Source organism: Oncorhynchus kisutch, linkage group LG9, assembly GCF_002021735.2.
Source record: "Oncorhynchus kisutch isolate 150728-3 linkage group LG9, Okis_V2, whole genome shotgun sequence".
NCBI classification, from domain to species: Eukaryota; Metazoa; Chordata; class Actinopteri; order Salmoniformes; family Salmonidae; genus Oncorhynchus; species Oncorhynchus kisutch.
Window position 1 is genome coordinate 1,982,897 of NC_034182.2, and position 27,561 is coordinate 2,010,457.

At 43.3% G+C, this 27,561-nt stretch overlaps 3 protein-coding genes across 8 annotated transcripts in view; 2 read left to right on the forward strand and 1 right to left on the reverse strand.

Annotated features, from left to right (window-relative positions):
- The first annotated feature begins 265 nt into the window (after positions 1-265).
- On the forward strand, positions 266-15,144 carry ccdc87 (coiled-coil domain containing 87). 3 transcript variants are annotated; one of them, XM_031831459.1, is made up of 19 exons: positions 266-364; positions 1,074-1,282; positions 1,644-1,798; positions 1,953-2,203; positions 2,481-2,718; positions 3,145-3,518; positions 3,659-3,816; positions 4,002-4,128; positions 4,289-4,507; positions 4,702-4,818; positions 4,965-5,080; positions 5,225-5,354; positions 9,048-9,157; positions 9,349-9,464; positions 9,691-9,734; positions 11,454-11,639; positions 12,527-12,641; positions 13,191-13,333; positions 14,033-15,144. In XM_031831459.1, exons 6-19 carry the CDS (start codon positions 3,489-3,491, stop codon positions 14,300-14,302), a joined length of 1,881 nt encoding a protein of 626 aa, XP_031687319.1. In that variant the 5' UTR covers positions 266-364; positions 1,074-1,282; positions 1,644-1,798; positions 1,953-2,203; positions 2,481-2,718; positions 3,145-3,488; the 3' UTR covers positions 14,303-15,144. The 3 variants fall into 3 exon arrangements, with proteins under 3 accessions (XP_031687319.1, XP_031687320.1, XP_031687321.1); XM_031831460.1 differs by lacking the exons at positions 266-364; positions 1,074-1,282; positions 1,644-1,798; positions 1,953-2,203; positions 2,481-2,718 and having other exon boundaries at positions 3,376-3,518; positions 11,457-11,639; XM_031831461.1 differs by lacking the exons at positions 266-364; positions 1,074-1,282; positions 1,644-1,798; ... (1 more) ...; positions 2,481-2,718; positions 14,033-15,144 and adding an exon at positions 13,492-13,590 and having other exon boundaries at positions 3,376-3,518.
- The window catches only part of LOC109878550 (apoptotic protease-activating factor 1), a 55,961-nt gene continuing 43,290 nt past the window's right edge, over positions 14,891-27,561 (forward strand). For 2 of the 4 annotated variants that reach the window (XM_031831455.1, XM_031831457.1), the window contains exons 1-7: positions 14,891-14,996; positions 15,839-16,064; positions 16,382-16,571; positions 19,931-20,128; positions 20,505-20,706; positions 20,898-21,010; positions 21,150-21,281. In XM_031831455.1, the coding sequence (XP_031687315.1) occupies positions 15,918-16,064; positions 16,382-16,571; positions 19,931-20,128; positions 20,505-20,706; positions 20,898-21,010; positions 21,150-21,281 (982 nt within the window). In that variant the 5' untranslated portion in view covers positions 14,891-14,996; positions 15,839-15,917. Of the gene's footprint in view, positions 14,997-15,838; positions 16,075-16,381; positions 16,572-19,930; positions 20,129-20,504; positions 20,707-20,897; positions 21,011-21,149; positions 21,282-27,561 lie in introns of those variants that run through there. The other 2 variants (XM_031831456.1, XM_031831458.1) reach the window with 2 other exon arrangements.
- LOC116375247 (secretory phospholipase A2 receptor-like) lies at positions 22,324-26,577 on the reverse strand. Its single transcript, XM_031831462.1, has 4 exons — positions 26,069-26,577; positions 25,481-25,810; positions 23,734-23,843; positions 22,324-22,735 (listed from the first exon to the last, which is right to left on the reverse strand). The coding sequence occupies exons 1-4, from the start codon at positions 26,502-26,504 to the stop codon at positions 22,586-22,588; spliced, it is 1,026 nt and encodes a 341-aa protein (XP_031687322.1). The 5' UTR covers positions 26,505-26,577; the 3' UTR covers positions 22,324-22,585.

Here is a 27,561-nt window from a genome sequence, read left to right on the forward strand (position 1 = left end):
TCTCTGCTGCAGTGACTGAGGGCACTGTTTTGAAGCCATCTCTCCTCCATCTTAATGCATACGTTTTAAATTATATATGAGCTAAATATAAAAAACATTTCCTTAAAGTGTATATTTTTAGGTTTTAAAGTTCTAATGTTACTGTCTACAACAACAAATTATGTAGAATTCCATTCATTCCTATCCTATGGAGGACTGCTCCTTTTGGGGAGTGCCAATATGACTGACCTGTGGCTTCAAAGTCACTCGGTGGCCAATTCACATCATGCAGTCCAGGGTTTGTATACATCACTGGGGGGAACTTGCGTTTCCAAGCAACGCGTCCCTCCTGAAACAGGCTATGAGGAAATAATGGTAGCTAAAGGTACAGCAAGTTATGTTTCTTATCTATTAATATGAATCAACAATTATTTAGGTATTCTCCAAATTATGACAAATTCAAGTATTTTCAATTAATTGTATATCATTTTTAGAGCTCACTTGTCAAACAAAGTTCCAACTTCCATTGCTTGCTGGCTAGCTAATGTTAGCTAGCTAGTTAGTACAGAGCATTGCTGTAAAGATTGCACATTACCTTTCAAGGGGGGAGCTACCCACTGGGTAAAAACTGGTTGAATAAACGTTGTTTCCACGTCTTTTTATTTAATTTTTATGTGATGCCGTTGAATTAACCTAAATCCAATTACTTGGTTACATGTAATGTTGATTTCACGTTCCATTCACGTTAACGTTAGTTGACAACTCAACCAAATGTAAATCAAAACCAGACGTTGAACTGACGTCTGTGCCCATGTGGGTGGCTAGATATTTGCTTCACAAAGTTACCATAAATGAAAAATGACAGCCTGTGAATGTGAATCATAACAGGCAGCTGGTACAGAAATTAATGTCTTTGTGTGCGCTGTGCATCATGTCGCTACTGAATGTGTATGAAACAAGAGAGGTCTGAACATGGACCCAGGTGACCATGCATGCCCAAAAGTGCCATGTCATATCCTGAAACCAGAGAGTTGCTCATTCAAGCTCTTCAGACGAGTGTATACCAAGGCTTCTTTGCTGTCTATGTCAAACAGTGAGGGGATGAGCAGTGACAAAATGAAAGTGGTGGGCCGCCTCTCCCGAGCGGCGGAGGCCAAACGACGGATGGCAGATGGCCAGGACATGCTGACCTCCATGACACAGATGGTGGCCTGCACCCAGGACATCCAGCAGAGATACCGCAGCATCCTGGGGCCACTGTCCCTCTTCTTCCAGTCCAACCCTGAGGGAGAGAAGAGGGCAGGTGTGTGGGGATCTAAAGCTGTTTGAGGGAAAACAGCCTGGTGCCTTGTGTGAGGTGCTATTGTTGATCCGTGATTGTATGCATGAGGCCTTTGAGTTATTTGAATCAACAAAAGGATGTGTAGACAGTTTTACCCACCTAAATTCTAAAGTGTAGGCCTATTCATTTACAGGGCTGACCTGAAAATACACACAAGGTGTCGATCTACACAGTCTATTTTCTCTATCCACATGCCCCACACATCTCTTATGATGCCAAAACAAAATATGTTTATTGTTTTGGAGTGGAGGTGAATGGAGGTGATACAGGAGAATGAAAGGTACCGTATGTACACATGTCCCGGGTGTGTTGTTCCTCCCAGACAGGGTCCAGGAGGAGAGAACAGTGTCCCCGTCGGTGTCAGAGGGGGTGAAGACCAACCCCACCTCCCTGGCCGACATGCGTCAGCAGCTGCAGTACCGGATCCAGGAGCATTCCGTGCTCCACTCCACCCCTGTGGAGGATCAGCAAGCTCTGGTGAGCCACTCCATTAGGATACACTATACACTCTCTCTCCTAAGCATCTACTAAATTGATGGATGGTTGGATAGATAGATGGATGGAACAGTGTCACACACACACAGCCCCCATCCACCCAAAACACTCTGCGACTCCCCCCCCCCCCCCCAAGGCGGCGGTAATGACGTCAGAGCTGGGCCTGATCTGGCAGGACCTGAAGGGGCTGATGGATGAGCCCACGCTGAACCAGGAGGAGAACAGGCAGCTGCAGGCGGAGACGTGCCAGGAGGTGCTCCGCATCTGCCAGGAGCTCTACCTCAACTATCTCCACCTGCTGGACAGGCTGAGGCGCCGCGCCGTCTTCAGCGACCAGGCCAACCGCAGCCGCCTGGGGGCCCAGATGGCCATAGACTGCACCAGCCTGTGAGTGACTGGCGAGCAGGGTTTTCCCGAGCTCCATTATTTCCTAGATGAGGATCTAAGGTCCTAAAATCAACATCTCTAGCTTCTTTAAACCAAGATTTACAATTGAAACCAATTGTAGCCAAATTCTTATAGTCGAAAATGCATGCTAAGCTTGTTACTTGAATTACCGATCATCCACCTTTTGTCGATAAGTGCAAACTCACCAAGCAGCTGTAAATACAATTGGTTGTTGTTATTGTTCTCCTTATTGCTAACGGTTATTCTTTCTCTGCAGTTTAAACATCCACTCGATCAGACGCAGCGTAGCGGCAGGGATCAAGGCTACGCGGAGAGCACGGCTGAGCGCTGAGAGACCCAGAACTGCCGGACGCGACCTGAAGGGGGCGATGGAGACACACACAGCGCTGCCATGCAAACTGGACTTTGGTCTGACTCTGCAGGCCAAGGCTGGCTGCAAAAAGAGCGGTGCCATCAGGCAGGGCAAAAACCCTATCGAGAGGGACCTCCGAGAGGTGAGAGACAGAGAAAAAGAGAGTGAGATAGAGTGTGTGGTGTGTGTGTGTGTGTGTGTGTGTGTGTGTGTGTGTGTGTGTGTGTGTGTGTGTGTGTGTGTGTGTGTGTGAGTGTGTGTGCGTGTGAGTGTGTGTGTGTGTGTGTGTGTGTGTGTGTGTGTGTGTGTGTGTGTGTGTGTGTGTGTGTGTGTGTGTGTGAGTGAGTGAGTGAGTGTGGGTCGGTGGGTTTGTGTGTCTGTCTGTCTGTCTGTGTGTGTGTATGCGGTACCTACATCTTTCTGTGTGGGTGTGTGTGTCTCCATGCGTGTGAATGTGTGTGTACACTTGCTTCTCTGCTGTTTTGGTGTGTGTGTGTCTGTGGTAAAGCTACAGGGAGCTGAGATGTTCCCTTCTCTCTCCTTGTCTGTCTGTCTGTCTGTCTGTCAGATGACTGAGAAGATGGGAGACATGGACCTGGAGCAGGTCTATGACCTGATGCCCTGCCACCTGGAACTGATCACTAACAAAGGCTTGCTATCTCTCGCTCGCTCTTTTCTCTCTATTGCTCTGTCTCTTTCTCTGTCTCTCTCTCTCTTTCTCTCTCTCTGTCTCTCTCTTTCTCTATCTCTCTTCCTCTCACACAGACAGGCACACACACATATAGTCAAGTACACTTGTGACAATAATAAACAATTGTTTGTTAGTACTAGTAGTAGTGATATGTGTGTGTGTGTTTAGATGCAGCGCGGGCCAGCTTGGCCAATGTTTCACAGTCAGATGAGGAACCCAGCATGTATTACCATGGCTACACCAGACTAAAGGTATTGGTATAGTTGCACTGTACTATTCACACCCACTCCAACTGGTCCCTGAAGACATACATACAGGATGGTTATTATTGATTTATTATTTATTATTAGTATGAGTTATATTTTATGCAGTTATTTTTGTGAGCACCCAGGGGTGTAGTTCCATGCCAGACCTGCAGAGGGAGACTCTCCTGGAGGAGCTGGAGATGGAGGCCCTGCCTGCCAGACCCCAGTCGCCTCTGGTGCTGCTGGCCACTGGGCCCTGCTCCAACATCGAGAAGCCCATTGACCCTGCCCACGACCTCAGGAGGTGTGTGCGGTAGAGTGTGTGTGTGTGTATTTTTGTGCTTGAATGTGTGTATTTTGTGCTTGTGTGTGTGTGTGTGTGTGTGTGTGTGTGTGTGTGTGTGTGTGTGTGTGTGTGTGTGTGTGTGTGTGTATGTGTGAGTGTGTGTGTGTGTGTATGTTTGTTCTTATGTGTGTGTATGTGTCTAGGTTGCTACAGGACAGAGTGATTGTGGATCAGGCTGTGACAGACTCTGACACAGACCTCCCTCCTCTGATCAAGGCCCTGGCGTGGAGAGGTTCCACCAAACTACAACAGCTCACACACACTCTGCAGGTAGGGAACACACTCTGTAGGTAGGGAACACACTCTGCAGGTAGGGAACACACACACACACACACACACACACCACACACACACACCACATGCACACACATTCTCTCACCATAGTATACTTCCTATATACCCCCCCCCATCTATTCTTGTCCAATCCTAGAAACAGGAAGAGGAGGGGGAGAAGATGGAGGGTGCCAGTGGAGGAAGGTACAGGGTGCCAGTGGAGGAACCGGAGCACCCCCAGGGAGCTGTGGTGAACGTGGCCCTGTCCCACGTCTCTCTAGCCCGCACAGCCGCCGCCCGCGTCTCAGACAGGGTTCTCCGCGACACCATTAACATCCACACGTACCCACCCGTCTACAACTACCTCACCAAAGAGGTGGGTCACAGAGGAGGCGGAGGATAGACATGTTATTATTACTACTTAGTGTGTGATGATGGTACTGTTATACTGTTACTATCATTATGACCTCATCATGGTGGTCTGACCCCTCCCTCTCTCTCTCTCTCTCTCTCTCTCTCTCTCTCTCTCTCTCTCTCTCTCTTCTTTTCTCTCTCTTTTTCTCTAAACAGCTTGAGCTCTCTTCAGTGCAATGGCTGGATCGTAACCTGTTTGCCGGGGAAGAAATAAAGGAAGTCTATAAGGAGTTATCCAAAAGCAAATCTACACAGTATCTCAACTTCGATGAGGTGAGATATACTCTTTTACATTGCCTGTTGAATTTAATTCAGGAAAAATCCATTCTTAAATTGGCAATTGTTGATCCAGAATTTCAATGAATCTCTTGAATATCAATAGAATTGACTCCCTGTTGATCTGTTCCTTTCCCCTATAGGACCCCATGATAGAGCCAGCCCTGACCAACATCAGATGGAGTATGAAGAAGAAGAACCACCAGAGGTTCATCAACCCACAGCTGAAGAGACAGAACACCAACGCCATGTCCCACAGGTACTGTACCCTGTATCCCACTTGACTCAATACCTGAACACCACTTTAACACGCTCTCTCTCATAATACAACACATGTTCTCACAGAGAGCTGCAGCTCTCCCAATGTAACTCAAAGTGAGTGTGTGTGTGTGTGTGTGTCCAGGAAAAGGACCGAGATCCCAGCGGACCATAAGAAACCGGAAGACCAGAATTCCCGGGCCTTCACAGCCTGGCTGCAGTGGTGGAAGACTGACCTCTCAGTCGAGGACTACCTCCGATACATCACCAATCAGGTGAGAGGTCACACATTCTGTAGTTACAGGAAGCAAATAGAAGAAGACTTTCTAATTAATAGAAGGCAGTAAATGCATAAAAATCGATTGAGTAACTAGAAGAAAATCAACCGGTTTTGTTTACAAATAAATCTCAATAGATTTTTGAATTGGACCATAGGTTATGCATGTACATTATAGACAAAACACATTTTTTTGTGTTTTGATGTTGTTTTTTTGTAGTTCTACATTTTTTATATTGAATACTGTGCCCTGTTGCGAAGGGCTTGAAAGTTAAGCGGTTCACTATATTTGTGCATGTGACAAATAAAACATGAAATTTAAAATAGGTGCTGGTACTCATTTTGGGCTTGAGTACTGTTTATATTTAGGTGCCAGAACTTTTCAATCATTATTCTATAAGAGATGCTGGACCTCAAGCAGTAGAAAAGTCAAGGTGCCGGTACTCAGTACCGAATGTAATGAATACTTTTTTAAATGAATGAATAACATTTTATTTTTGTGTCAAATCGCCAATTGGCAATCCATCCCTTATGGGATTAATTGACCCATAAACAAACATTACAATAATTCAATAAAGAAAGAAAGAAAGAATAAGTAAGGTAAAAATCAATACATAATAGTAAATTACATCCCTAGAGCAGTAAAATAATTTACTTACATACATACATACATACATAACATAACATAACATAACATAACATAACATACATACATACATACATACATACATAACATAACATAACATAACATAACATAACATAACATAACATAACATAACCAGATAAATAAATACAGAAAAAAAGAAACAGAATAAAAAGGCCCAAATAGGTATAATTGCTAGTAAACTCAAGAATGTCTTCACCAAAACAAAACTGAAAAACACTTCTCTTAGTACCTGGATTTCTAAAAGTCATTATCTGTGTTTTTGTCTGGTTAATCATGAGTCTCCATATTTTACACCAATTGACTGCACATAATAACATGTTCTGCAGGTCTTGTTCAGTTTCTTCCATCAAAATAGTATCATCAGCATATAAAAGGATTCTTAACATTTCATCATCATATCTTACTCCAATATTTAACTGTTGAATTTCTTTTGCCAAATCATTTAGAAACAAAGCAAACAAAGTCGGTGATAAGGCATCTCCTTGTTTTACACCCGAGGGTGTGGGAAACCAATCTGTACCATATTCATTAACCTGCACACAAGCAATTGATACTTTGTAAAGCGTGATAGAATTTCCAGTCAACCCTTGTCTTTAACATACTATAGGCTAAAATATCCCTATTTTCAAAATCAAAAGCTTTCTAGAAATCAATGAAACGTGCAAAAGTAGGCTTCTCTTTGTGTAATCTATTTCTGATTATTGTACAGACCGAGAAGATATGATCTGTACAGGCTCTGGATTTACCAAAACCATTTTGTTCTTCCACCAGAATGTTTTGATCCTCCAAAAATGTAATTAGCCTATTGTTGAGGATGGATGAAAATATAATTTATAAACTGTACTTAATAAACTTAATAAACTTATGCCTCTATAGTTCAGTTGCACTCTTGGGTAATTTTTTGAAGATTTGGTCATGTGATTCACTATAGACTTATACCAAGTGGATGGCAGTATACTGTACTCAAAACACATTTGGAGCAAATCGTAAAGGACATCAATTCATTTAGGGGATTTTAAAACCTCATTAGGCAGTTCATCAATGCCAAACGCTTTCCCATTTTTTGCAGCATCAATCACCTTCTTAACTTCTGCCACAGACAGCTCATTTAAATCCAGGTTACATACAGTGCCTTGCGAAAGTATTCGGCCCCCTTGAACTTTGCAACCTTTTGCCACATTTCAGGCTTCAAACATAAAGATATAAAACTGTATTTTTTGTGAAGAATCAACAACAAGTGGGACACAATCATGAAGTGGAACAACATTTATTGGATATTTCAAACTTTTTTAACAAAACTGAAAAATTGGGCGTGCAAAATTATTCAGCCCCCTTAAGTTAATACTTTGTAGCGCCACCTTTTGCTGCGATTACAGCTGTAAGTCGCTTGGGGTATGTCTCTATCAGTTTTGCACATCGAGAGACTGACATTTTTTCCCATTCCTCCTTGCAAAACAGCTCGAGCTCAGTGAGGTTGGATGGAGAGCATTTGTGAACAGCAGTTTTCAGTTCTTTCCACAGATTCTCGATTGGATTCAGGTCTGGACTTTGACTTGGCCATTCTAACACCTGGATATGTTTATTTTTGAACCATTCCATTGTAGATTTTGCTTTATGTTTTGGATCATTGTCTTGTTGGAAGACAAATCTCCGTCCCAGTCTCAGGTCTTTTGCAGACTCCATCAGGTTTTCTTCCAGAATGGTCCTGTATTTGGCTCCATCCATCTTCCCATCAATTTTAACCATCTTCCCTGTCCCTGCTGAAGAAAAGCAGGCCCAAACCATGATGCTGCCACCACCATGTTTGACAGTGGGGATGGTGTGTTCAGGGTGATGAGCTGTGTTGCTTTTACGCCAAACATAACATTTTGCATTGTTGCCAAAAAGTTCCATTTTGGTTTCATCTGACCAGAGCACCTTCTTCCACATGTTTGGTGTGTCTCCCAGGTGGCTTGTGGCAAACTTTAAACAACACTTTTTATGGATATCTTTAAGAAATGGCTTTCTTCTTGCCACTCTTCCATAAAGGCCAGATTTGTGCAATATACGACTGATTGTTGTCCTATGGACAGAGTCTCCCACCTCAGCTGTAGATCTCTGCAGTTCATCCAGAGTGATCATGGGCCTCTTGGCTGCATCTCTGATCAGTCTTCTCCTTGTATGAGCTGAAAGTTTAGAGGGACGGCCAGGTCTTGGTAGATTTGCAGTGGTCTGATACTCCTTCCATTTCAATATTATCGCTTGCACAGTGCTCCTTGGGATGTTTAAAGCTTGGGAAATCTTTTTGTATCCAAATCCGGCTTTAAACTTCTTCACAACAGTATCTCGGACCTGCCTGGTGTGTTCCTTGTTCTTCATGATGCTCTCTGCGCTTTTAACGGACCTCTGAGACTATCACAGTGCAGGTGCATTTATACGGAGACTTGATTACACACAGGTGGATTGCATCATTAGTCATTTAGGTCAACATTGGATCATTCAGAGATCCTCACTGAACTTCTGGAGAGAGTTTGCTGCACTGAAAGTAAAGGGGCTGAATAATTTTGCACGCCCAATTTTTCAGTTTTTGATTTGTTAAAAAAGTTTGAAATATCCAATAAATGTCGTTCCACTTCATGATTGTGTCCCACTTGTTGTTGATTCTTCACAAAAAAATACAGTTTTATATCTTTATGTTTGAAGCCTGAAATGTGGCAAAAGGTCGCAAAGTTCAAGGGGGCCGAATACTTTCGCAAGGCACTGTATATAAGATGGTTCTAACATTGTATTTTCCAGTTTAGTTTTCAGGGAACATATGTCTTTATAAAAAAAAATCCTCAAAATATGCCACATTTTCGTTACCTGAGAACAAACTGGCAAACCCCTTCTCCCACTCTTTAAGTACCTGTGTAATATCAGAGTACCAGTGTTTTTCCAGGCCCAATTCAAGCACTAGATACATGTCCAATAATTTCCATGTCCAGTTATTGTTGTGGTATCAGAGAGTGATTGACTAGGACTCTCTCTGTCTCTGTGTCTATGTAGGACAATGACTACCTGTGGGCGGCGTTCCACCTGTACGATAGTGGCGATAGTGACGATGAGGAGGACGAGAGAAGAAGACTGCTCCAGCTACGAGGAGATGAGAGGAAGAAGTCTGTCTGTCTTACTGTCTGTCTTACTGTCTGTCTGTTTGTCTGTCTGTCTGTATGTCTGAATGTCTGTCTGTCTGTCTGTCTGTCTGCCCCACTATTTTCATTCTTTTTTCTACATTCTTTTTTGTTGTAATCATGTTTCTTACATTATGAGGACTTTGAGCAGCTAACAAACCAATGTGTGTGGATAGGAGGCGGAGGCAGAAGATGGAGGCTCTAAAGGGTCAGAAGCAGGAGTACGTGACAGGGGTGTGGAACGTCAACACGGTGCTGCTGGGAGGGCTGTGGAAGGAACCCGATCTGGAGGGTAAACACACACGCACACTGTGACTTTTAACCATAGTAATTCAGTGAGTCATTCAAACGCAGGATGTTCCAGTCAAGGATTGTGAAATAAAAGGAAGTCAAACAGTTCTGGTTTAGTAGGTAATGTCATGACTCATTGGATTTCTGGCTTATTGGTACTAAACCTGTTTCATAGCCTATTGTTTATAGACTCATAGGTAACCTATTATCTGTTGGGTTTTTTACAGAGGAGGAAGAGAGCCCAGATGAAGAAATAACCAGCTTTAAACAGGTATGTGTGTGTGTGCGTGTCTTAGTACACAGATGATACTATAAATGTACTGTAAATGGATACTATAAATTAACTGTAAATGGATACTATGCAGTAAATGTACCATACATGGATTTACAGCCATTGTAATACAGTCAGGTTTTATGTGTCATTAAGACTGGGAGCCTTCGATCTGGGTAGTTCTCTCCTTCCTTGTCCCATTCCATCATCTCTCCTTCCTTGTCCCATTCCATCATCTCTCCTTCCATGTCCCATTCCATCATCTCTCTGTCACGCGGAATGACACTGGAGGGACGAAGCAGGTACGGGGAGTAAACATTTAATAAACAACGGACACAGACGAGACAGGAACAGTGTCAAGAACTAAATACAAAGACAAAAGACAATCAATGAAGCAGCAGGGAACAGAGCTGAGGAACTGGCAATTATAGGGGAGGACAAAAACAGGAGATAAGTGAGTCCAATAATGCTGATGCAAGTGACGAGGGAAGGCTGGTGTGCATGATAGATGGCAGGAGCGTGTGATGCAGGGTAATCTGGCGCCCTCAAGCGCCAGAGGAAGAGAAGAGCGGGAGCAGACGTGATACTCTCTTCCTCTGTCCCATTCCATCATCTCTCTTCCTCTGTCCCATTCCATCATCTCTCCTTCCTTGTCCCATTCCATCATCTCTCTTTCTCTGTCCCATTCCATCATCTCTCTTTCTCTGTCCCATTCCATCATCTCTCTTTCTCTGTCCCATTCCATCATCTCTCCTTACTTGTCCCATTCCATCATCTCTCTTTCTCTGTCCCATTCCATCATCTCTCCTTCCTTGTCCCATTCCATCATCTCTCCTTCATTGTCCCATTCCATCATCTCTCTTTCTCTGTCCCATTCCATCATCTTTCTTTCTCTGTCCCATTCCATCATCTCTCTTTCTCTGTCCCATTCCATCATCTCTCCTTCCTTGTCCCATTCCATCATCTCTCTTTCTCTGTCCCATTCCATCATCTCTCTTTCTCTGTCCCATTCCATCATCTCTCTTTCTCTGTCCCATTCCATCATCTCTCTTTCTCTGTCCCATTCCATCATCTCTATTTCCTTGTCCCTTTCCATCATCTCTCTTTCTCTGTCCCATTCCATCATCTTTCTTTCTCTGTCCCATTCCATCATCTCTCCTTCCTTGTCCCATTCCATCATCTCTCTTTCTCTGTCCCATTCCATCATCTCTCTTTCCTTGTCCCATTCCATCATCTCTCTTTCTCTGTCCCATTCCATCATCTTTCTTTCTCTGTCCCATTCCATCATCTTTCTTTCTCTGTCCCATTCCATCATCTCTCTTTCTCTGTCCCATTCCATCATCTCTCCTTCCTTGTCCCATTCCATCATCTCTCTTTCTCTGTCCCATTCCATCATCTCTCTTTCTCTGTCCCATTCCATCATCTCTCTTTCTCTGTCCCATTCCATCATCTCTCTTTCTCTGTCCCATTCCATCATCTCTCTTTCTCTGTCCCATTCCATCATCTTTCTTTCTCTGTCCCATTCCATCATCTCTCCAATTCCTTCAGATCTACACAAAGGCTCATAACAGTTTGGGACTGATTGGGTTCTGTTCCAAATCAAACTCTAGCTTCTACCCCTAGGGACTTTCTGTAGACTTGAATTGAATAGGCCTTAGCAATATGGATACTATTTCCCTTTAAACATTTTTTTAACTAACTGTCCTTTCTCCCTGTCAGAAGGCCTATAAGAGGACAGTGAGTGAGGGGAGCAAGGAGGCCAGTCGAGGGGGGGTGATGGGAGAGGGGGACCAGGTTCAGAGCAGGTTGGAGAGGATCTGGACACTCCTCTGCCTGCCCGACACCTACAGACTGGACATGGCCATTAAGTACAGCTCCCACGCACGCAGGGACCAGCTGGAGGAGGTGTGCACAGTACATAGACACACACGCATACGATAACAAATACATACAGGTGAATGCACACTTACTGTACAAGTATCATGCCACCATCTATAGCAGGGCTGTCTAATTATGGTCCTGGAGGGCCTATAAAATATTTCTATTTTTTGTTTCTACCTGGTAGTTAATTGTACTCACCTGGTGTCCCAGGTCTGAATTAGCCCCTGATCAGAAGGAGAGAATGAAACCCAGAAGTTTTTGGGCCCTCCAGGACTGACATTGGACAGCCCTGTTAGAGGTTAGCAGAGATGGTAGCATGATACTTGATGCTGTGTTCATATTATCTCACCATATCACCATAGACACAGAGCTCACCATATCACCATAGAGACATAGCTCACCATATCACAAAAAACACAGAGCTCACCATCATATCACCATAGACACAGAGCTCACCACCATATCACCATAGAAACAGAGATCACCATATCTCCATAGAGACAGAGCTCACCATATCACCATAGAGACAGAGCTCACCATATCACTATAGACACAGAGCTCACTGTATCACCATATAGATAGAGCTCACCATATAACCATAGACACAGAGCTCACCATATCACCATAGACACAGAGCTCACCATATCACCGAAGAGACAGAGCTCACCATATCACCAAAGAGACAGAGCTCACCATATCCCCATGGAGACAGATCACCATAGAGACAGAGATCACCATATCACCATAGAGACAGAGATCACCATATCACCATAGACAGAGTTCACCATATACTTCCAAAATCTTTTCTATACCTTGAACAGAATTTTGTGTTTATGCATACATTTGTGTATGTGTGTGTGTCCTTGTGTGTGTATTTGTATACATCCGTGTGTGTGTGCGTTTCCTCCCAGGCCACAGCAGCATGGGAGCGCGCTGCCCGTCTCATCCAGCAGAGGGAGTCTCTGCTGGCTCGTCTGGAGCTGTTTGAGAGGGACGCTTCTGACCCCAACCGCTTCTTCCTGCAAGGTACTGCATAATATATATCTGCTCTGGGGTAAAGTTTCCCCTTGGTGCAGATATATTCCCCCGAGCCCGTCCTCCCCAATTAAGATGACACCAGCCTCCTGTGCTCCTTACAATATTATAACATATTGCTTTTACAGCGTATTGTATTGGATGATATATTGTAAGTTGCTAAATATATCATCATATTATTATTGTTATAAATAAAAGGCAGTTGATGAAATATCTAATGCCAGACTACACCTTACTGGACCAAAAATGTACAGCACCTGGTATTCCCAGGCAGTCTCCCAGCCAAGTACTAACTAGGCCCAACCCTGCATAGCTTCTGAGAGGCTAGTATGGTCGTAAGTGAAGGAGCATATCTTCGTACACTTTACAAAGGGAATGTCTCTCGCTCTATCTTTGTCTCTTTCTTTCCTTCCATCTTTCCTTCCTTCCTCTCACTTTACTTTTCTATCTTTCTTTCCTTCCACTCTCTTTTCTTTCTATTGATTCTTTCCTGCCCCTCTCTCTCTTTCTCACTTGCACACTCATTTTTTTCTTTCTCAGGCTACCGAGGCACCTCTCTAGCCAGGATGGATGAGTCTAAGCACCGGAGAAAACTCAACTCCCAGATCTGTTCTCTGGAGAAGGTTTTGTCTAAGATTCTCCACCACATTACAGACAGCTTCCATGACACTGTCACCTACAAGGTGAGTCAGGCCAATGGGCCATACATCAGGGGTCTATTAATTAGTGTACAGCGTAGCAAAATGTTTTGCAACGGAAAACAAAAACCTGTGTTTCTTATTAGACAAATTGAGCAAAGTCCCTCCTCATTTTTGCTTGTTTGCTTCCGTTGATTTCCTAGTGAATATGACCCACTAGTGTCACTGTGATCTCTGACATACAGCACATGCAGTATGCTATGGGGGATAGAGAGAGACAGAGAGAAAGCAGAGTTTTTAGGTTGGTGATTTACCCTCATTGAAAGAGCTTTGCCGTTCCCTCACCTTCTCTATTTCTCTCTCCCTCACATTCTCTGTTTCTTCCTCTGGCCATGTCCAAAATCGGTCCTGTCTTGCCTACTACTTACTAAAACTGCACAATGTGTAATAGTCGTATATCCTATCTAGAACATACAAGTTAGAAAAAATGTATGCAGTAAGCTACAAATATTTACATACTAGGCTCATACATACTGAGAAAACGCTATGGAGAGCTCTGCGCCATCCCCCTTATCTGATTATCCCCAATAACCAGAACTTGTCAACTCATCATCAAGTCCTTCATTGGTTTAATCAGGTGTAGTAGTATTGGGCTAGAACAAAAGCCAGACAACTCTGGTGCAGCCAGACTAAGCAGTTTCCTCACAGCTGTGTTTTCAACGGCCACTCTCTCACTCTCTCCAGGGGAGGCCGTACAGGGAGAAGATGCGCTGGGACCGCATTGAGATGCTCTACTGGCTGCAGCAGGAGCGCCGGGTCCAGGCTCTGGAGAGGGTGGTGGAGGGGAGGGGCTCTCTCCCCACCAGACTGCCCCCCCTCAACCCCAACCTTCAGCTGTACCCGGGCACCCACCCCACCCCCCAAGGACACACCCCGACCCTCAGCCAGAGACCCCACCCTCACACACACAGCCCCTCCAACCCAACCCAGCCGAGCTCAGTGTATCCAGTATAAGTTTGAACGTTGTAAGCAAATAAATGAAATGCTTGGATAATTGTTTGTATAAATGCACTGCTTGGAAGGAAATATTATATTTGATCATTTGTATGTATTCATATTATGTATAATCCATTATCATTATCCCTTGTCAAGTAATTGTATGAAAGTGATTGGATAATATATATGCACTACTAGTAGGTTCATATGACATTGTCAACATTTGATATGGTGAATATTTCGTCATTAATCATTTACATTATTTTGTTCTGAATGTGGCAGAAACATGCAACTCTAAGTGCCATGACAAAAGGAACGCTGTTTGCACTATGAGCCTATTTCGGGCCACTGTTAAATGTCTTATCAGTATTGCCAAGTGCAATACCAAAGATACTGAGCTAGCACTGCAGGCCTACAAGTTTACAATGAACAACAAGCTGTCACGTATCACCAGGCAGCCTGCTCCCATCTGCCTAGTTACAGTCAAGCGCCTGCTTTAGCTCACCCTCTCACGTGTGCGCGAAACGCCACCGCATTGGTCATTTCAGACCGGGGGAAGTTGTTTTTGTTATAATTCAGGAAGAACCCTACTCATTTCAAAAATAGGTGGGGATTTTTGTCAGAATTACATTATTTTGAAAGGAAATTATTATAAACTTGAGCACTTATCGAGTGTGGATAGCGAGCTCCTGTGTCGAGCAAATAGATACATGTGAGTAATTGTGTTTCATTTGTTTCCTTACAACTTATTACGAGTGAAGTATGTGCTACCTTCAGTTAAAAAGTATTGTTCCTATCTTGTTTTTATAAACATACAATGTTTGTCTGCCTGTGGAAATAATAAACGTATAAATAGCGTTTGTTATGCATACTATATAGCCTACTACAGACAGCTGCTGTGTAGTTTTGGGAATGTCGGCTAGCTACACTGCTGTGTCCCACAGCTGTCAAATTAACCTTGGTAGTTAACTATAACGTTACGGTATTTGGTAACGTCGAATCAGCAATATCTGGGCAAGTCAGTGCACGCAGACTGAATGGAGGAGATGGATAACGAAAGTAGTCTCAATTGTTGTTTTTCTGCTACAAATTAACGTTAGATGGTCAAGTCATTCAGACGTATTCCATTCTCAACCACATTCATGGAGAAGTCACCTGTCCTTACGAAATATATTCAGTCAGAGTGCTGTATAACTGCAGTATTCTGCAAATACTGCCTCCAAAATACCACAGTCGACTGCAATCTTTTTTTGTAAGGGCAGCATTTTCAAATATTTTCTGGCACTGTAGTATTACAAGGATCTTCATCATATTGTACATCTACCTATCAGAGCTCTTATCAGTGTCCAGTTTTATTTTAGGTGGGGCACAGGAGTCACTAAGAGGCAGCAGTGCAAGTAGTAGTACTGTCCTAGCTCTGGTCCAGGGTGTTACGTGCAGCTTGAGCCTCCTTCAACGTATTATTGTTCACGAAAGCTCAAGCCACACAGCACCCTGGACCAGAACTAGTACTGCCCATACTACATCCATCCATGCAACTTCCTTTCCCCGCAGCTCCCATCACCTGCCAATTCATCACCATTCCAGCCCAGCCACCCCACCTGTGTGGTTGGACCAGGTCTGGCCCGTTGGCATGGCGATGATGGAGGAAGGGGCGCGGAGCTGCCTGCTTCAGTCACGCTCCAGCCTGGAGCAGGACATCAGGGCTTCCTACCTGATGGATCACATGATCAGTGATGGTGTGCTGACGGGGGACGAGGAGGACAGGATCAGGAGCAAGGTGGGGTGAGGTGGGGAAGTACAGTAGCACCCTTTTCATACACTTTCCTATGTCCATAGTGGTAAGTGTGTAGTGATGATTAAGTGTATAAAACTGTTTGTTTTGAATTTGGTCCATAACTGAGTGCACTGTGCTGGGAAAACGGTTGGGTTCCTGATTCCAAACAAACACCCTCATAAGAGGAAGGGGAAGAGAGAGGTAAGTCAGAGAGATTGCAGGGCTTTTTAAACACTTAACACTACGGACATCTGAAAGAACTGCATCGGTGTAAGAAAAGCAATAAAGTGGTTTCAAAATTCAAATTGTCCATCGATTAGCCCACCAGGAGAGAGCAGGCGGTGGCCCTGCTGGAGCTGCTCCTGAGGAAGGATAACCAGGCCTACATCTCCTTCTACAATGCCCTGGTCCGCGAGAGCTACGGAGACCTGGCCAGCCTGCTCCACAACAGCCTGCCCCTGGTCTCCCCTGAGGCTGAGAAGAGCTTCTCAGACGGTGGCACCCGCTATGGTGAGCTGCCCCAAAGGGTGGAGGATGGAGAATACCAGGAGACTAGGGCAGTCTGAGATGTGCCCTCCTTTTCTGATACAGGGACATAATATGCAGGGGCGCTCTATGTATATGTACAGTTGAAGTCGGAAGTTTACATACATTTAAACTCAGTTTTTCAGAATTTCTGACATTTAATCCTAGTAAAGATTCCCTGTTTTAGGTCAGTTAGGACCACTTTATTATAAGAATGTGAAATGTCAGAATAATAGTAGAGAGAACGATTTATTTGAGCTTTTATTTCTTTCATCACATTCCTAGTTGGGTCAGAAGTTTACATCCACTCAATTAGTATTTGGTAGAATTTCAGTTCTGCCCACAAATTTTCTATAGGATTGAGGTCAGGGCTTTGCGATGGCCACTCCAATACCTTGACTTTGTTGTCCTTAAGCCATTTTGTCACAACTTTGGAAGTATGCTTGGGCTCATTGTCCATTTGGGACCAAACTTCAACTTCCTGACTGATGTCTTGAGATGTTGCTTCAATATATCCACATAATTTTCCTCTTTATGATGCCATCTATTTTGTGAAGTTCACCAGTCCCTCCTGCAGCAAAGCACCCCCACAACATGATGCAGCCACTCGTGTCCTTCACGGTTGGAATGGTGTTCTTCAGCTTGCAAGCCTCCCCCTTTTTCCTCCAAACATAACGATGGTCATTATGGCCAAATAGTTTTTTTTATATATATATATACATGTTTATTTATTTACTTTTTCTCCCCAATTTCCTGGTATCCAATTGTTTTTAGTAGCTACTATCTTGTCTCATCGCTACAACTCCCGTACGGGCTCAGGAGAGACGAAGGTTGAAAGTCATGCTTCTTAACACAGCGCGCATCCAACCCGGAAGCCAGCCACACCAATGTGTCGGAGGAAACACTGTGCACCTGGCAACCTTGGTTAGCAGGAGTCGCTGGTGCGCGATGAGACAAGGGTATCCCTACCGGCCAAGCCCTCCCTAACCCGGACGACGCTAGGCCAATGGTGCGTCGCCCCACGGACCTCCCGGTCGCGGCCAGTTACGCCAGAGCCTGGGCGCGAACCCAGAGTCTCTGATGGCACAGCTGGTGCGCAGCTGGTACAGCGCCCTTAACCACTGCGCCACCCGGGAGGCCAAACAGTTATATTTTTGTTTCATCAGACCAGAGGACATTTCTCCAAAAAGTGCAATCTTTGTCCCCATGTGCAGTTGTAAACCGTAGTCTGGCTTTTTTATGGTGTTTTTGGAGCAGTGGCTTCTTCCTTGCTGAGTGGCCTTTCAGGTTATGTCGATATACGACTCGTTTTACTGTGGACGTAGATACTTTTGCACCTGTTTCCTCCAGCATCTTCACAAGGTCCTTTGCTGTTGTTCTGGGATTGATTTGCACGTTTCGCACCAAAGTACGTTCATCTCTAGGAGACAGAACGCGTCTCCTTCCTGAGTGGTATGACGGCTGCGTGGTCCCATGGTGTTTATACTTGCGTACTATTGTTTGTACAGATGAACGTGGTACCTTCAGGCGATTGGAAATTGCTCCTAAGGATGAACCAGATGTGTGGAGGTCTACAAAAAAAAAAGAATCAGAGTTTTTGGCTGATTTCTTTTGATTTTCCCATGATGTCAAGCAAAGAGGCGCTGAGTTTGAAGGTAGGCCTTGAAATACATCCACAGGTACACCTCAAAATTGACTCAAATTATGTCAATTAGCCTATCAGAATCTTCTAAATCCATGACATAATTTTCTGGAATTTTCCAAGCTGTTTAAAGGCACAGTCAACTTAGTGTATGTAAACTTCTGACCCACTGGAATTGTGATACAGTGAAATAAACAATGTAAACAATTGTTGGAAAAATGACTTGTGTCATGCACAAAGTAGATATTCTAACCAACTTGCCAAAACAATAGTTTGTTAACAAGAAATTTGCAGAGTAGTTGAAAAAAAAATATATATTTTTTTGGTAATAGTATTTTTATTGGAATTTCACAATTTTCACCCATATTAAGAGATACAACAACAGAGACAAAGCAACAAAAAAAAACAGCACTCACTTCCACATACCTACGCATATATATATATATATATATTACATACATACATTTTAAACAAACTTACAAACAGAAATTAAACAAAAAAGCTCAGTTTAAACCAAGAAGTTAGGTTCCACACATGGAACGTACAGTGTAGTTCTGAAATACATAGATCCCCGCCATTCTAAGAGAATCCTTGCAGCATAATAGCTGATACCTCAGGTTCTAGGTAATTTAGATAAGGTTCCCATACTTTGTAGAACTGGTCTGTTTTAGAATGCAATGTACATGTCAGATATTCCAGAGGCCCCCATTCAAATAGTATCTTATGCCAATATTTAATAGAAGGAACCTTATCACTAATCCACTGTAAAAGGATGTTTTTCCTCGCTGCGAAGGTGAGGATGTTGTAAAGCCTCCTTTTACCCACAGAAGTAACATGCCTACTAGGGAGACCTAACATTAAAGAAACTGGGTCCAATTCTAGATCAACCCCTAGGATCTTTTCAATTTCTTGCAGAACACCAGACCAGTATCTTTGTATTTTGGTACATGACCATAAACAATGTGTTAGGGTGCCTGTATCAGTTTTGCATTTAAGACACTGAGGGGAAGAGGAAGTGGGGCTAAAAGCATGTCTGAGATTTGGGGATATATGCAATCTGTGTATTATTCTTAATTGGATTGCTCTAGTACGATTACATATAGATATTGTTTTTGCATACCTCCCACATCTCTTCGTCAATAGTAACAGACAATTCGTTCTCCAACACTTGTTTCACCCTCTGTGTGTTGACAGCAGAAAAGGACCTTAAAGTATCATAAAACAGACTAACAGACATTTTCCTTTGTGGGGAAAAAAAGCATTCTTTCAATGACAGACACATCAGGGTTACCAATTAAGGTGGTGTTCTTCAGAATATAATGTCTTACTTGTAGGAAGCGGAAAAAGTCCTGCTTTGGGAGTCGATATTTCTCGACCATCTGCTCAAATGACAATAACATCTTATCAGCAAATAAGTCATTTAGCCTGCGTATGCCCTTATTAACCCAAAAGTTAAAGCCAGCATCCAGCAATCCTGGACTGAAATCTGGGTTGTTAAGAATTGGGGTAAGAGCAGAGGTTAGTTTGGACGAAAAATGAGTTTTAATGACTCCAACCGAAGTGTTCGTGAACTTCCGACTTCAACTATATGTGTGTGTATGGTAGCGCACCTCTCTGTCTCTGCCATGTTTGACCCCTCTGTTTATTCCATTGGCAACATACTGTATTTATATATATATAATGCTGTATTACCCTGTTCCAGTCCAGGCGGTGCTGAGTGAGGGCGGTGTGCCCCAGAGACCCGTGGTGTTTGTGAGCCGGCCAGCCCTGATGAACCGGGTCAGGGAGAAGCTCTACCGCTTGCAGAAGGAGCCCGGCTGGGTCACTGTGTTCGGCATGGCCGGCTCCGGCAAGTCTGTCTTGGCTGCGGAGGCAGTCCGAGACCACGCACTCATCACAGGTAGGTGGCTCCGTGGTGAATCTAGGATCAGCTTCCTCCCACAATCCTAACCAAGCCCAATAATGGGTAAAATGTCAAACTGACCCAAGATGCATTTCTGGAGGGGGGTTAATACATGTAGAGGAGGCTCTTTTTCTCTCTTCATTCACTTTCTCTCTGTTTTCTCTTTGTCTGCATTCACTTTATGTTTTCTCTCTGTTCTTTATCGCATTGGTCTCTTGACTGTTCTGTTCTTCTGTCTGTGTCTCTCTCTCTCCATATTTCTCTCCGTTTCCTTGTTCGTTATCGCATTGGTCTCTTGACTGTACTGTCTCTCTCCATCTGTCTTTCTCTCTGTCTCTCTCTCTGTCTCTCTCTCTCTGACACCCACACCCAGAGTGTTTTCCAGGAGGAGTCCACTGGCTGTCCATAGGCCAGCTGGACCGGTCTGACCTGCTGGTTAGGATCCAGTCACTGTGTTTCCGCCTGGAGCAGCAGAGCCAGGAGAAAGACCCCTCGTCCTCCCTCCACAGGCCTCCTGGCTCTCTGGAAGAGGCCAAGGAGCGACTACGCTTCCTCATGCTCCGTCGTTACCCCAGGTCAGTCCCCCAGGGTTGATGTGGACTGGTAGCAAACTTTTCAACTTGGTCCATTTCTTCTAAATGGTGGCTGTTAATGATGAGTAGAACGTTCAGTTGGACCTCAGAAGTTTTAGCTCTGGAGTGAATTATTGTATGCTATTAACTCCATTATAATTCCTGTCAATTGAATTAGATGTGTGTGTGTGCAGGTCGTTGCTGATACTGGATGACATCTGGGACAGCTCGGTGCTCAAGGCCTTTGACATACAGTGTCGAGTACTGCTCACCACCCGAGACAGAAGCCTAGCCGACTGTGTCAGCGGTGTGTATGAGTAATAGCAGTGATATTAATACTAACATTACTACAGTACTACTGATAATGATGACTTCATTTATAGAACACTGCTCAATGCACCTGCTCATCAAACTGTGCATATATGTGTGTGTGTGTGTGTGTCCAGGTCCTAAGTCTGAGGTGGCAGTGGAGAGTGGTCTGGAGGAGGGTCAGGCCTTGGAGATCCTTGCCCTGTATGTCAACAGGAAACCCCAGAGACTCCCAGAACAGGCCCGCAGCATTGTCCGAGAGTGCAAAGGTACATGCACACGCACACATAGCTATAGTGTCAAAATAAATTGTATTGAATGAAATGAAAATTCCATTCAGGTTTACGATAAAATGTCAATTTATTTAACATATTCAAGAGAAATAAGTATTACATTTTCTTATGAATGATTTGGTTGGCATTATGTAGTGTGACCAAAAACATTGATAGAAATAATGAACAGATCATGAAGAGAACAAGCTAATTAAACATAAAATAAAACAGCAACGTGGCATACTGTAATAGTATGGATAGAATATAGTACCTTATACAGAGGGTGGGTCTAATCCTGAATGCTGATTGGTTTAAACCGCATTCCAGCTGGTGTCTATTCCACAAGTTACCACCGGCTAAATCAATGACGTTAAAATGCCTATTTACTCTGTTGCATCTGACTGCGCATTCCACTGTATCATCAGCCCAGCCAGGCAATTTATAAACTTGTTCTCCACTATAAAAAAGTATCTAGACATTATCTCACTTTTTTTTTTGACTATTATTTAGTTTAACAGCAGATATTTGTATAAACCTTTCTGTCTGTCTCCAACATTTGCAACATTGTTTCAATATTCAAATTCAATCTCCAGCTGTCCCATACATACAAATCATGAATCAGCTGGCATAATTTTTGTGGATATATATACACAGAAATGTACATTGAAAAAGGTCAAACAAAACGAAGTGCAGCTAGTTTGCAGTCTTTCCAGCTTCAGTTTTTAGTGATTGTGTTAGTTGTGTTGTTGTCTCCTCTGAACGACAATGTCCTGACAAGAGAGCACATTTTCTATGCCAGGAGAAATCGTGCATCATTAGCTCATTGTTATAGATGTATCCAAGTAAATGTCACTAGAAAACAGCTTAAACAAATGCAGCTACTGTTGTTGTTCTGGCTGCACTGTTTGACGTGACTAAGTTAACCGTAGTTGGCTAGCTAGCAAGCAAAGGATAAGAACGTTGCCAGCCAGTATGGCTATGGAACATTTAGAAGGAACGACTGGGTCGTGTCCATAGATGCATAACAAAAAGACTGAACGACTTCATCAATAAATTATTATTTGAATATGTTGGTAATCCGTTGTGTAAAAGTGATAATGCCCGAGAAGCCGGTGTTTGAAGGATATATTGGTTTGCTGCCTGAGACGATGCAAATATATCCTCTAAACACCTGCTTCTCGGGAATTCTCATGATAAGTTAATACAATGTGAGATGAGAAGGGAATCATTAATTATAGGTGGCAACCGATCCACACACTAACATGGCAACCGATCCGCACACTAACTCCATGTGCTTCTATTCAAAGCTCTTCCTTATTTTTCGGCTCCCTTTTTTTCTCTCTGTCGTTCTCTTTCTTCTCTTCCTTGTGGAAGACCTTTTCACCTGGCTGCTCTTTCCATCTCAGTTCGAAGTTCCAAGTCATCCCATTGGCCTTCATTTTCTCCTTTATCTGAGGAACAGAACCAGGCTTTATGCCCTGAACACCTAATCTTACTGAATATGTATTTATTAATACATTGTAGGATTAACTATTTGCATTACAAATTTAATGATAGCAGCTATGTGCTTTCATATGTAGGTACCTGCACTCTTACGGTTTGAAAGGTTTATCATTACTTGGAGAACTCTCTTAACGTAAAGAGCAGTGGACTTGTTCACAGCGAGTTGGTCATTGTGAATAAGAATTTATTCTTAACCCTTTACACTTTATCTTGGCCAGGTCGCAGTTGTAAATGAGAACTTGTTCTCAACTGGCCTACACTTGTTTTTTATCCTTTATGGATAAGGCTAAATTGATATGTTTCACAAAGAAGAAATATGAATAGCATGGTAGAAATTTAAAGGGAACAATTAGAAGATTATGGGAAATTATTTGACCAAAGTTGAGGACACAACAGTTCACCTGATACAAGACTGAATCCAAACATTGCACTGTTGATTTTGTGATTTTTCTTTATTTACTGAACTTTTCACCGCATTTGTTATTAGCGAAATCTGAAAATACTCTGGATCCATCCAGTAGCATGATAAGAATATTCTGGGAAAATGTGGGATAGGTGCAACATAAGACAAAACAATTACAAGGGTTTGAGTGAGAGGACTAACTGGTGTCTCCAAGTGACCACACTCCTTTCCATGTACTTTATGACTCAAAGAAGAGTGTTCAAATATAAAGTATTTTTTAAATGTAGCTTTCCTAGCAGTGCTGTTGAGGAACTAGAGCAAGCACACTTGTTGTTTTGTTTGGAACACAACCCTGCATCCCACCATCACACAATTACTGTTGTTTACACAATCCAAAAACCGCCCATTATAAATCGCAATCTGGGTCAGGTGGGCATAAAATCTGCCACTTTGAACCCGTAAACGGGTATGAGTGTAAAGAGTTAACTGACATGCGTGGTTAAATGAAGGTAAAAGTCTAGAAATGAAGAGGGTGAGACTCACCTGCTGTAAAATGGCCTCCCTCTTCTTAGCATCATTCAGGTCCATGTTTGGGTCTGGGGTCATCCGCACTCTCACTACCTGTATCTTCTTGACTGTTGGGGGTCTTGGGTCTAACACATACAGTTGAAGTCGGAAGTTTACATCCAACTTATCCAAATACATTTAAACTCAGTTTTTCACAATTCCTGTCAGTTAGGATCACCACTTTATTGTAAGAATGTGAAATGTCAGAATAATAGTAGAGAGAATTATTCATTTCAGCTTTTATTTATTTCATCACATTCCCAGTGGGTCAGAAGTTTACATGCACTCAATTAGTATTTGGTAGCATTGCCTTTAAATTGTTTAACTTGGGTAAAACGTTTTGGGTAGCCTTCGACAACATTCCCACAATAATTTGGGGGAATTTTGGCCCATTCCTCCTGACAGAGCTGGTGTAACGGAGTCAGGTTTGTAGGCCTCCTTGCTCACACACGCTTGTTCAGTTCTGGCCACAAATTTTCTATGGGATTGAGGTCAGGGCTTTGTGATGGCCACTCCAATACCTTGACATTGTTGTCCTTAAGCCATTTTGCCACAACTTTGGAAGTATGCTTGGGGTCATTGTCCATTTGGAAGACCCATTTTGCGGCCAAGCTTTATGATGCCATCTATTTTTGTGAAGATCACCAGTCCTTCCTGCAGCAAAGCACCCCCACAACATGATGCTGCCACTCGCGTGCTTCACTGTTGGGATGGTGTTCTTCGGCTTGCAATCGTCCCCCCTTTTCCTCCAAACATAACAATGGTCATTATGACCAAACAGTTATATTTTTGTTTCATCAGACCAGAGGACATTTCTCCAAAAAGTATGATCTTTGTCCCAATGTACAGTTGCAAACCGTAGTCTGGCTTTATGGCGGTTTTGGAGCCGTGGCTTCTTCCTTGCCGAGTGGCCTTTCAGGTTATGTCGATATAGGACTCATTTTACTGTGGATAGAGATACTTTTGTACCTGATTCCTGCAGCATCTTTACAGGGTCCTTTTCTGTTGTTCTGGGATTGATTTGCACGTTTCGCACCAAAGTACGTTCATCTCTAGGAGACAGAAGTTGTCTCTTTCCTGAGCGGTATGACGGCTGCGTGGTCCATGGTGTTTATACTTGCGTACTATTGTTTGTACAGATGAACGTGGTACCTTCAGGCGATTGGAAATTGCTCCCAAGAATGAACCAGACTTATGGAGGTCTTGGCTGATTTCTTTAGATTTACGATGATGTCAAGCAAAAGGGCACGGAGTTTGAAGGTAGGCCTTGAAATGCATCCAAAGGTACACTTCCAATTGACTCAAATGATGTCAATTAGCCTATCAGAATCTTCTAAAGCCATGACATCATTTTCTGGAATTTTCCAAGCTGTTTAAAGGCACAGTCAACTTAGTGTATGTAAACTTCTGACCCACTGGAATTGTAATGCAGTGAATTATAAGTGAAATAATCTGTCTGAAAATAATTGTTCGAAAAATTATTTGTCATGCACAAAACTTTAGTTTGTTAACAAGAAATATGGTTGAAAAACGAGTTTTAATGACTCCAACCTAAGTGTATGTAAACTTCCGACTTCATCTATATACACACATACAGTTAAGATGAACATTCACTATTGCATACAAAAATGTCACGTATTTAAATCTGTGTGGACAGTTATTCCAAATCAACAGCCCATTTAAGGAGATGAGTTTGGTGGCACAATAAGGGATCTTAACTTACTACCGTAGCAAACAAAGGGACATTCCTTCAGACATTCTCTGTCTATCCATTGGCCTGAGGTACTACGATTCCAAGCAGCGCAGGACTCGTTCAGTTGTCTGTCGACCCAGTATCTGAACGAGGAGTTACTCTGGTCCGACCACGTCCAGGTGTCTTTGAACAGGCCGACCCAAACGTTGTTACTCCCGGCCACGTTACAGATCTCTTTGTTCTCAGTCTGGTTCCTCACACTGGCCAGGTCTGTGTGGTGCTTCCTGCAGTAGAGCTGAGCCTCCCTCCAGGTCATTAGCTGTTGAACCATTAGGAAATGACCAGCTGGAGGCTTAGTCCCTATGGGGACAAATGCAACCATCAGAGTTTGGATTAGAGTTTGGATCGGTGCCGTTTGAACTGTCAATTCATAAACCTTGGAATTGACAAGAAATTTGAAAGATAAACATTGTGACCTTTAACCCCAGAGTAATCTGTTGCGACCTTGATAACCCCACAGTAATCTGTTACTTGGCGAACTTGTATGCGCTGCTGGTGTCCTCTTGTGTTACCAGGTTAGTGTGTTTTTAACTAGAATACATGTAGTATGTCACTCACCGTCGTAGCACACTGGAAAGTGTTGAGTAGTACAAAAATAGTCGTGCCATTTTCCAGAATTCGTCATGACACCACAATCTTCATTCAAATTGCCTGGCTGGTTTTGGTCCCAAAATTCACTAAACTGAGTCTGTCCCTTACTATAGTGGTCTATGTCTGCCAGAGACCACTGCCACCTGGAATACTGTCCCTTCTTCAGTCCTATCCACACTGCGCCATCATAACCGCTGTCTGTAGTCAAGTGGTTCAGTCTGTTCATATCCTCCATGTTGCTTACGGTGGCCAGGTCCGTGTACTTCTCTCTGCAGTACCTCTGTGCTTCAGTCCAGTTTTTAGGGTCCCTTACATAGTGATACTGACAGGAGGATAGTGTGAAGAGCCCTGTGAAGAGGTGCATTGTCATCTCAAGTAACTGCCTCAAGGGCTGCAACATCATTAATATAGACCCTTCTACCCAGAGGCTGCAACATCAATAATATAGACCCTTCTACCCAGAGGCTGCAACATCATTAATATCTACCCTTCTACCCAGAGGCTGCAACATCATTAATATAGACCCTTCTACCCAGAGGCTGCAACATCAATAATATAGACCCTTCTACCCAGAGGCTGCAACATCAATAATATAGACCCTTCTACCCAGAGGCTGCAACATCATTAATATAGACCCTTCTACCCAGAGGCTGCAACATCATTAATATAGACCCTTCTACCCAGAGGCTGCAACATCATTAATATAGACCCTTCTACCCAGAGGCTGCAACATCATTAATATAGACCCTTCTACCCAGAGGCTGCAACATCATTAATATAGACCCTTCTACCCAGAGGCTGCAACATCAATAATATAGACCCTTCTACCCAGAGGCTGCAACATCAATAATATAGACCCTTCTACCCAGAGGCTGCAACATCATTAATATAGACCCTTCTACCCAGAGGCTGCAACATCATTAATATAGACCCTTCTACCCAGAGGCTGCAACATCATTAATATAGACCCTTCTACCCAGAGGCTGCAACATCAATAATATAGACCCTTCTACCCAGAGGCTGCAACATCATTAATATAGACCCTTCTACCCAGAGGTTGCAACATCATTAATATAGACCCTTCTACCCAGAGGCTGCAACATCAATAATATAGACCCTTCTACCCAGAGGCTGCAACATCATTAATATAGACCCTTCTACCCAGAGGCTGCAACATCATTAATATAGACCCTTCTACCCAGAGGCTGCAACATCATTAATATAGACCCTTCTACCCAGAGGCTGCAACATCAATAATATAGACCCTTCTACCCAGAGGCTGCAACATCAATAATATAGACCCTTCTACCCAGAGGCTGCAACATCAATAATATAGACCCTTCTACCCAGAGGCTGCAACATCATTAATATAGACCCTTCTACCCAGAGGCTGCAACATCATTAATATAGACCCTTCTACCCAGAGGCAGCAACATCATTAATATAGACCCTTCTACCCA